The sequence below is a fragment of the Physcomitrium patens genome, chromosome 12 (genome assembly GCF_059467195.1).
Source record: "Physcomitrium patens ecotype Gransden chromosome 12, ASM5946719v1, whole genome shotgun sequence".
Lineage (NCBI taxonomy): Eukaryota > Viridiplantae > Streptophyta > Bryopsida > Funariales > Funariaceae > Physcomitrium > Physcomitrium patens.
This window is the reverse complement of record NC_143421.1, coordinates 4,709,271-4,720,025: the sequence shown is the minus strand read 5'-3', so window position 1 is coordinate 4,720,025 and position 10,755 is coordinate 4,709,271. Positions and strand designations below refer to the sequence as shown.

Genomic DNA, 10,755 nt, shown 5'->3' with positions numbered 1-10,755 from the left:
TTGGATTGCAATGGTAGACATGGCACTATTTGTACTTAGAAAATCTTTAGTAGATGCTTCTTGAAATAAAAATAAATCCAAGAAGACTTTGAAGGTGGCTTTACTAGAGTTTGAAAGCTCATCAAATATAATGTTGCAGCTCACAATCATCTCACGTTGTTGTGCATCTTAAAGTCGACATGCCTTTATATTAATGTATTAATTAATAAAAATTATTTTTATGCTCTTTCGATCTAGCTTCAACTTATTTGTTTTTGGTATATGGATATATTCTATGCATTCAAATATCTATACATAAGCAACTATAGGTATTTACTCAATCCAAAGCTTATGAGGAGTTTTGTGATCTTTTATGCAAAAGACCATATAGTTTAGCAAGTAAGAGGCAGTTTGGACCATCTCTCTTTAAAGACTTAGGTTGAATTTCTTTTCCTATAGTATTGTTTATATACATGTGACTAAAGTGTAATTTTTTTGTTCAATGCTCTTGTTTTGCTCTAGGCTATGAAGGCTTGTGAGCTCATGCCAAATATTAGAGTTAAGTAGGAATATCATAAACTCTTCATCTAAGAACTCTCTTCTTTGATAACTTTGTAACATTTGGATGTAATTTGTGGTTTGTTGGAGGATAGGAATGCATAGATGCTTGAATTTTTTTAGCCCATTAGACTTTTAAAAAATATAATAGACTATGCAATAATTTAAAAATTGATCCTTTAAAAAAACAAAATTTTGAATTTTTTTCAAAGATTTTGTATTTATTAGTCTACAAACATTATTGCAAATAAAGAATTTAGGTTTTTTAATTCTTGATGATGATGTTGCTTTAGAAAAGATTGCATAGCACTCTTTTCAATTACACAACTATTTCAAAATTTGGCTTCATTTTCATATCTAAAATTGTTGATGTAGCAATTGCATATTTTTTGTGGCATTTTGTTTATAGACTATATACAAGAAATGCTACATTTAATTAGATGTGTAGCAATTCATTAGACTACATGTGATTTTTTTTATTTATAATAAAATTAAAAAAAGATTGAAAAGTTACATCTTTATCAAACCATTCTTCTTCATCAGCAAATGATTTTATTGGAGTTGTGTTATTTACAATATCTAATAATTTTTGTATACTTAGCAAGGTCTTTATTTGAATGGAAAAAAAAAATCGTGTGAATTTATCAATGTATGATATCAAGACTTATGAGGTCATATGTGAAAAGAGGATGTGCAATAAAAAGTGGTAGATCAACATGGATCTAACTTTAAATAGATTCATCTAAAAAAAAATCTTAAACAAGCATAAGCTCTGTGTAATGAGGTCTTTTGCAAATTTCTCCTTCCATCATAAGAAAAAAGAAAGAATATTAAAGCAAAACGGAAATTTGAATTTAATTCTTATAAAAAAAAAATCATGCGAATATACAAGTAAATATAGAAGTTAAGAGAAATAAAACAAAACTTGAACAACTAATAACAATTTCTATTTTCTTACTTAAACTTTTTTTTTATTCTATTTACAAGAGAAACAACAAAAATGTGGATCTATAACCTATTGAATATAATTAGAATTAAGATGCTTCAAACCTACACATCTAATGTTTTATTGTAAAAGAGCTTTTGCATTAATTACATTAATAAGAAATTAGAAAATGAAGTAGAAAATTTTCTATAGGTTAAGCAAATAATTGATTTTACATAAATGATTGATATTACATAGGTTGTAACAACCTTAATTATTTAGTTAATCAATGTAATCATTATTTGTTTATCCAATTTGATTTTGGATCTAAATACTCAAATAATATTTTTCATCTCATAAGTATCTAGTTCTTTATGGTTTTAGAGTAGTTCCACACAAATAGAGTATGGAATAAAATGACTTTCACTTCAAACACTTGTTACTTATAGGTGGTGATTATTGTCTTTAACAACAATTTCTATCCTTTGACTTTTATATCCATCTAAGGATATATCAAGTTTATCCTTTGGCATCTTATTAATTATAAAGATATGTCTTTTGTATAACTTTTATGCTCTTAGGATCCTTAGTTAATTCATCTACTTCAAAGATATCCTATAGCATATACTTTATACTCTTATCTAGTCTTTGGACTTTGCTTCTTGGCCCTTGACTACATCTAGAGACTAGATAAGAGTATAATCTCTAGTTGATTATTTATCCTTTGGACATATAATCTATTTTAATTTTTTAATTAATTATTAATTATATTTAAATTTTATTTATTTTTTATTAAATAGTTTATTTTATGATTAATAAAAATAATTTAAGATTTATTAAAATAAAATATAAAATTAAAATATTTATGATTTAAATTTATATAGATTTTTTAAAATTAAAATTAAAAAATGTATCTTTATCTATATATATATATATATATATATATTTGGAATAAATATTTTAAAAATCAATTGTCAAAAGTAATATTTTACTAGTAAATTTATAATACATATTGGTCAAAGTTGAATTTAAAAAATAAAATAAATTTTGATTGAAGATTAAATTAATATCCAATATTTAATAGAATTCCATCTATTGAGCTAGTAAAAATGGTAGGACTATGTAATTATGTAAAATAGTTTAATTATTCTAAAGATAAAAAGTAATAATATTTTTACTTCTTAGTATTCTATCTATTACAAGTAAAGTACAAAATCTTGCAAAATATAAATAACAGATTTAAAAATCTTCAATTTTATATTCCAAACTACAAAAATCATAAAATCTTATATTGAAGAATGTATAAATTATAATTTTATGGTAAAATTGTTTATAAAGTGCTATCACAGTGTGTAATCCAAAAATGATTTGTATCTTTAAGTAATGTCCTAAACAACCACCACAACTAATTTTCCTTTGTATGAAAACTATTAAATTGCTAAATATATTGTTCCATAGAAAGAAAGAAAAAAAAAAAAAAAAAAAAAAAAAAAAAAACTATATTATGTAAAAATAGACAAAACTTACTAATATTGCTAGAAGTATTTTGTTGTCCCAAGTATTATTTATATTTGTATCTGGATACAAAAGCTTTAAGGTTATGTTTTGTGGATTATATTTCAGATTAAAGTAGTATAAATTTCAACTATAAGAACAAGAAATAGAAAAATTGAAAAATGTAAGTTATTTATTGTACTAGGTTTTACCTAACAGCATATTTTAATATGAAATAAATCATAAAATAATCTTAAATTTTTATTATACAATACCTTAAAAAATTAGAATATCAAAAACCTAAAGGACAGATTTAGGTACATTGTTAACCATGTTGCAACAAAATTGTCTGATTCTTTACAAACTTTCTAAAAACTACCAATTACGTTTTCATAGTAATAAAAATAATCTATTTCTAAATTTTTCAATAAGGAATAGCATTTCTTTTGATTGAACCATTTTAAACTTCCTAACATCTTTTTGAAAGCAATTAATAAACACAGAGCTGCAGAAAGCAGCACAGCAAGCAACAACACAATTGAACTACACTCTGGCATCTCCAAACTTACACAACTACATAACTACAAGAATTGTTATGACTTGACTGCATTGCAAGATAGCGTATGACTACCACTTTTCTTCATAAATACCCAAGAAATAAAATAAAAAATCAGCTTTAGAAACATACCACAGTGCAACTCGCTCTCTTCACCTAATTACTTTTCTTTAAGTGACAGTATTTCTTCAATCAAAAGAAGAAACCAAATAAACAAGTCTGAATTATTATTGAGTGTTTGATACATGCACATTCATTCACCCATTTATTCTAGAATGAAACCTTCGAAACTAGTAACTCAGAATGCGGATCAACCAGAGCACCACAAAGCAAATGTGATATGAAATGCACCAAGCCTCAAACAAACTGTGCAGAAAAAGTGAAGAAGAGGCCAAAATATGAGCGACAGCTGAGAGCAAGCAGGGCAATTCAACAGAACCACATGTATCTTCATTATCACAGTATAACAACCCTCCAAAACTACGGAGCCAGAAATGTGAACAATACACAAAATATTGCTAGTCACCTCCGTAGTTTTGACTATCTCATAAAAAAAATTAAAAAAAATAAAAAAAAGTTTCGTCCAGAGGCTTCCTCCACACCAAAAATCTAGCACCTGCAAAGTGTGGGCGGCGACTCGCTAATATACCAGTCAGGCCGACGCCTGATGCTCTTGAGCTGGCACAGTTCACTTAGCTGCACAGCCAAATTGTGTGGCCCTACCGATCGATAACAAAATTTAGTCGGAGTCGATCTATGAACATGATAATGAGGCGGATAGCGGTCTGAAAAGAGGAAGCTACTCACATCTCCATGTTCAGCAAAACTGATTGAAGATGTGTGATGTTTTTCGTACCGCCGATCCAAACCAGATTCTGCATAGTCGTGAACTGCGCCACCATGTGCAATGAGTCCTTGATCGAAAGCGACCATGTGCGTTGGTTTAAGGGACTGGTTGTGCTCCCGCAAATAATAGATGGTGGTATTGATCACTGAGTTGAGGTCGACACCCACACAACGTCGTTCTGAGTAATCCAGTGGCACGCCTCAGCTCCACGATGGATCCTCAGCGCAGTGAACGCCGGGTGCTCCGATGCCCACAAACTGGTGTCGAGATGGCAAATGCCCACGGCGTTGATGATGCTATTGTCCTGAGCGCGCAGCGAGGCTTCGACCACCTTCGTACCGGTGACGTGATGGCAGTAATACAATGCCGAGGGGAACATTATGGTGTGGCAAATGATGATATGTTCACCCTCTGCCAAGCTGCGCTTTGTCACTGCTTCGATCTTCACAGGAGACTTTTCGGTTGGAGCTTTATTTGGGGCGCCAGTGGTGTAGAGACTCTCCACTTCAGAACCCAGCTGTGATAGTACGAACTGCCCCATTGCTGCCAGAGAGATGGGGCAGTCCTTAGCTTCTCCGGGAAGTGCCGGGTTTTCGCACAGATACGCCGCAGTTCCCATCATGGTGGCCATCGTGGTCATGTCAGCAATGTTGAAAGTCTGCCTTAGTTTCGGCAAGTTGGCTGCAGCAAGAGGAGGTAAACTCTGAGCAACGACGTGGGGAAGGAAGGGGCGGTTGGGAATAGGGTCGTGGAGATTTTCGGACAGTTGCATTTCGCCTCCAGCGACGAGATTTTCCTCCAGGAAGAAATCAAACTGAAAATCATTGATAGTCTTGATTGAGAGGGATCTGGGGGCCTCTTCGACGTTTTCAATGCCGTAGGACGAAACTTGGACATTGTTGTCACAGACTAGACATGCAGCATCGCAGAATGATGCGCTCACTTCGGGGAACAAGGCTCCACGGGAAACCGCATTGGCGAATCGGGTGGCAATTGGAGAATCCTCAACAGGGGATATAGACTGGCGAAGAGCATCTGGGAGGATAACATTAGGCAACACGGAACTCCAGAGTGCTGCCGAGTCGCCCGCTAAGGTCACTGGCCACACACTGACCTGCAAAACAATTCCAGAGCATTAATCCCACGTAGAAAGAGCTATGAAAGCATCGCGGTTCAGATTATCCGTTTTCTTTCTTGAGAGGTACAAAGAGACAGAGAGACAGAGAAAGACAGCGACTCAGGGAGAGGCTATAAGTGTGTGTGAGTGGCACCGCTTCCAACACCCGTGTATTTGACTTCGAACGCCTTCCACCATAAATATAACTTCACCATACAGCTGGGTGAAAGCTCGGAATGAAATTCCATCAAAGAAAGCAACAAGTAGTAAACGCCGTTGAAAGGAATCGAATAGCACTGACTCTCCCATGAATATTCATTAATCTGCTGTGCGACCACACAAAGAAGCTAAACTACTGACCCTGACTTACGATAAGCTTGAGGAAAACCAGGAGAGCTTCAAAACCACAAATAAGCCGTGCCCTGCAAGGCCACGTTCTTCCCAATTAGACGCAAACTCCTCGACATGAGTATTGTCAATATATGTCATGCTTACCAGGGAGAAGAGAACCAAAACCGCCGCTGCATGTTTGGCCATGGATACCAACTCACAGACGCTGACTCAAACTTCCCTCTAGTGAAGTGGAGTCAAGCAGCGAGCAATATCCGATTGATAGAAAATGGAGTGAAATCGTAGACTGGGGTGGTAAGAGATGAGGAATGCGAGCGAGGAGGGCGGGTATATGTAGCCGCCAGCCACTATTATTTTCGGCAGAATCTACTCTTTTGTAGAATTACCTTTATCTCAACAATATGTAAAAATATGAGTTTGTGTATGTATATTTATACATGAATGTATGACTGTATACATACACACACAACCACAAAAGAACACAACAAAAAAATCTTAAATAATTCTGTTTTTTTAATCTTATGGATAAAAAAATGAATTCGATCTTCATATATAGAAGAAAAATGAATGAATGTGGAAACAGAAGGGTACCCAGTATATGAGTACTATTCATCCCAGCCCTTTCTGCACATATAAAAATATTTAGAGAGAGAAAGAGGAAGTTTATATTCTCAGAATAATGGCTTGGTAGCCCCACCAGCAGCGGTCATTCTCCTCTGCTAAAGCCCGAGTGTTACAAAGATGTTTTCATTTACCACCCACTAGATTCCTTCCAACTTTGCAAGTGCTGCCATGAAGCGAGATGCAAAAACAAAAGAACCGATTCTCTCATACGCACTCTGATGGATTGGCAGGGAGGGAGGAGAGAAACCAAGGTTCACTTCGTGCATAAGACCCTCCGCGCCGTCGCCGCTGTTAGTAGCTCTCGCAGCCAGCAAGTCCGTCATACTCAAAAACTGCGCCAATGCTTGTTCCCCCACAAGTCAATCCCTCCCTCACTCCCCCACATGGCAGCACGCGATCTGTTCAGGACGCGAGCTCATGATCCAGCTACTCGAACCAAGCTTCGACCACTTCACTAGGCTATCAACCAGTCAGTCTCACAACACTCATGCGCAAATATGTCTTGGTTTTTTCACCATTCCAAACTTTCCAGGGACCGTGTCGAAGCCCATTATGCTAGTTTTTTACTGGAAACATTCTTGGCTTTCCACCACCACATTCAACAACTCTGTTAAGGAATCTATTGGTCTAACCCAACTCGCGCCGCGCCGCGCCGCGTATCGCTGGGGTTTAAGCGCTGCTTGCGTGAAGCTCCGCATTTCTTCATTCATCCAAATAGGGTTATGCTCAATGAACAGAGCGTTCTGGACGGAGGATTTCGATTTATTCTCCTTCTTTTCTTTTTTTCTTTTTCTTTTTTTTTAAGGGGCAGTGTAGCCCGTATGAGACAGGCAGTGCCCGGGCTGTCCTTCCCCAAGGGTTTAATACAGATCATGAATATGATGTTACAGGTAGCTGTCAACATTCCCAAAGTTGTGCACTCTGCTTGAGAGCCGTGATAATTGAGGATGATTTCAATGCTGACCGTGACAGTTACCAACCCTAAACACCCACTCAAAAAGTAAAATAAAATAAAATAAACATAAACAACTAACTGGGTCTGCCCGGGGAGGGCTGCCCACCTCCCCATCACAGCTTGAGTGACATGGGATGGAGAGATGGCTGGCCAAGGAAGGGCCCTATTACTAACTCCTCATGTGGGTGGACTCCATTGGGTATGTATGGTACCCAACTGAAGCTTCACAAGTAACATCAAATCATTGAGAGATAGCTCCACAATGAGAGGGTACATGTGGCCTTTTAATTAGGACACAACTCATGGCTTGATGCAAATCTTACCAAAATCTCTCATACCCTATAGACTAGACTACACAATCTTCATACTTATTAAACTAAAAAAAAAAAAAAAAAAACAAAAAAAAACAAAACAAAACATTGAGTAATGTTCCAATTTGGATCTTTAATATACATTGCAAATTTTGATGTGCTTTGTAACATGAACTATATATGTTCTATATATTTTCAATTAAAATGGTGATTTTTGGTTTGTTCTTTTACATGTATTGTACACATTTTGTAATTTTAGTAATGAATCAATGCTCTCTTTGATATATATCTCTTTAATATATATTTGAAGATAAGTCAAATAGAAATTCTATTTATGCCATAAAGGAAATAAACACATTCTATCTCATATTTTTCTTTCAGGAGGTTTGGGCTTATTTTTTAATGTTTTAGCCATTTACACGAGACTTCTTTATTTCAATCAATCAAAATATTAAAAATTAGCATCTTCTTACCTTGTCTCACAAGTATAGAGTATTTCTAAGGATATATATATATATATATATATATATATATAATAAAAATAAAATAATCAAAAATATAGTTGTAATAATAATAATTTTTAAATAAAAAATTAAAAATTAAAAATTAAAAAATACAATTTATTTTTTAATTTACACAAGATTAGTTTTGACTACACTTATAAAAAGAATAGTTTATAAAAAGATTTATATTATATCAATTTTATCATTTATATATATCAAATAATTTGAAACTAATAGATTCATTAAAAAAACTCTAAACCAATTAAAAATTTAAAATCATATTCTAAAAAAAATTAATAATTTAGAATAAGATGTTTATATATTTTAAAAATTTAAGTACTAAATTAGTGGAATTTCTAAAATCTTGCTATAAAAAGATTATATACATTAAATCAATTAAAAATTTAATTTGGATATTATATATATATATATATATATATATATATATATATATATATATATATATATCTAAAATAAACTTTAAAAATTAAGTTCAATTAGTTGTGAAAACAAAATAAAGGAAAAATTAAGTTAATATTGTATTGTAACTGTTTAATCTTAGATTAATGTATAAATATATTAAAAATTGTTAAAATATTATCAAATAATAAGTTAATTGAAATTTGATTTTATGAAACTAAATACATTAAAAAATCTATTATATATATATATATATATATATATATATATATAGATATATATTATTTTATCAAAAAAATTATTTTTACTTAAAATTTATCATGAATATCTATACATGTTAAGAAAAGCATTTTGAGACCCAATTTATCAAGATTATTTTAAATAAAGACATTATTATAGATATTAGTATTTTTTCTAAAATAAAATATTAAAAATAAATTAAAAATAAAAAATTAATCAAACTTCTTGTAATAATGATCATATACTTGTCTTTTACAAACATAAATTTTGAACTAGTAGAAAATTCTTGGCACTAATAGATTAAAAAATATAGAATTTATAAACTTTACACTATGATAAATAAATATTAAATTTCCCATGTTCAAATAAATATGAAATTCCTTAAAATCTACATCAATATATATATATATATATATATATATATAGAAAGTAATGGCTAAAATATTTTTATATTTTAAATATATATATATATATATATATATATAGAAAGTAATGGCTAAAATATTTTCATATTTAAAAAATATATATATATATATATATATATATATATATAAACTTAAATAAATTAATTTACTATTCTTAGAGCTTTATATAAAATTAAAAACTTATAATTTATACAAGAAAAATATATTTCTAAATCGACATAATTTTATTTTAGTTTTAATTAAATATATTTGAAATTGTTTTTTTTTCACATTTTACAATTCTCTTTTTTAAACTTATGAGTTGAAAATCTCTCTTCACACAACTTAGAGGTCAACTACTATTTTACCTACAAATATAAATAGTAGATATACACAATCTATTTATAATCTAAATGATATATATATTTTACTAAATTTATAATATTAATAATAATTTTAAAATTAGTATTTGATTATTATAGTAATAAAAATAAATATTTAAATTATAGATTAAAAATATTCAGTAAAAAATTATTTTATAAAGGTAGAAGAAAAAAATCAACAAAAAAATTAAGTTTATATCGAATATATATATACATATATATACCTTAATTTTTTAAAATTATTTAGAAAATATTTAAAATACCTGATTATTGAATAAAAGTATATAATAAGTTTTAATTGTGTTATTTGAAATTCTTAACCTTTACATGAATAATACGTGAAAAAACTGTTATTTTATAGAATGCATACATAACTATATTTTATAAAAAAAATAATATCAATGTAGAAATTTAAATTTAATAATATGTATAGATACTTTGGATTTTATTTTTTATTAGATACTTAACATAGTTAGAAATTATATATATTTTTATAAATACTCATAAAAATAGTATGATTTATACATAAAAGTATATCATTAATTTCATTAAAATTATAATGGATATATGAAACTATATTACATGCATTTTATAAAATATGTATCCATAATTTTAAGTTAAGTAAATAATACTTAGACGTATTAGTTAAGTTTTCTGTACTAATGATATAGTATAATTTTTGAAAATTATTCTATTAGAATAAAATCATATTATCTAGAATAAAAGTCTTATTTTTAAAAAAATATATATTATTTAATTAAATATAAATAATTAAGAGTAGTTAGAAATATATTAAATAAATTTATAATAATTTTAAAAACTTAAAGAAGTTCTTTTTTATAGAAGTTCTTAAACAAATTAAATTAAATCTCTAGCTTCTTTTTAATATTATCACATAGCTATTATAATTTTTCTTATAATTTTATTTTTATTTTAAAAAAATTGCATTCACAAAAATCTAAAATTTGGAACTTTGAGCCCTATGGTCTTTAAGAAATTTCTAAAAGACCTTTTTATTAACCAATAAAAAATAACACAAATTATAGTTATTTCTAAAATTATCAAAATAATCTTGTATTTTAGTCTTA

General features: G+C 29.9%; 1 protein-coding gene across 1 annotated transcript; it reads right to left on the bottom strand.

The window, feature by feature from the left end:
* Positions 1-3,940: 3,940 nt before the first annotated feature.
* Positions 3,941-6,149, bottom strand: LOC112289364 (polygalacturonase non-catalytic subunit AroGP3). The gene is made up of 2 exons (XM_024534522.2): positions 5,972-6,149; positions 3,941-5,473 (listed from the first exon to the last, which is right to left on the bottom strand). Exons 1-2 carry the CDS (start codon positions 6,011-6,013, stop codon positions 4,502-4,504), a joined length of 1,014 nt encoding a protein of 337 aa, XP_024390290.1. The 5' UTR covers positions 6,014-6,149; the 3' UTR covers positions 3,941-4,501.
* Positions 6,150-10,755: the final 4,606 nt, after the last annotated feature.

What these genes read in the sequence shown, in the direction of transcription:
- LOC112289364 (XM_024534522.2), bottom strand. Translation starts at nt 6,013, where the DNA reads ATGGCCAAACATGCAGCGGCGGTTTTGGTTCTCTTCTCCCTG. An exon ending in TTTTGGTTCTCTTCTCCCTG is followed by an intron (nt 5,474 to 5,971) that starts GTAAGCATGACA and finishes ATTGTTTTGCAG; the next exon opens with GTCAGTGTGTGGCCAGTGAC.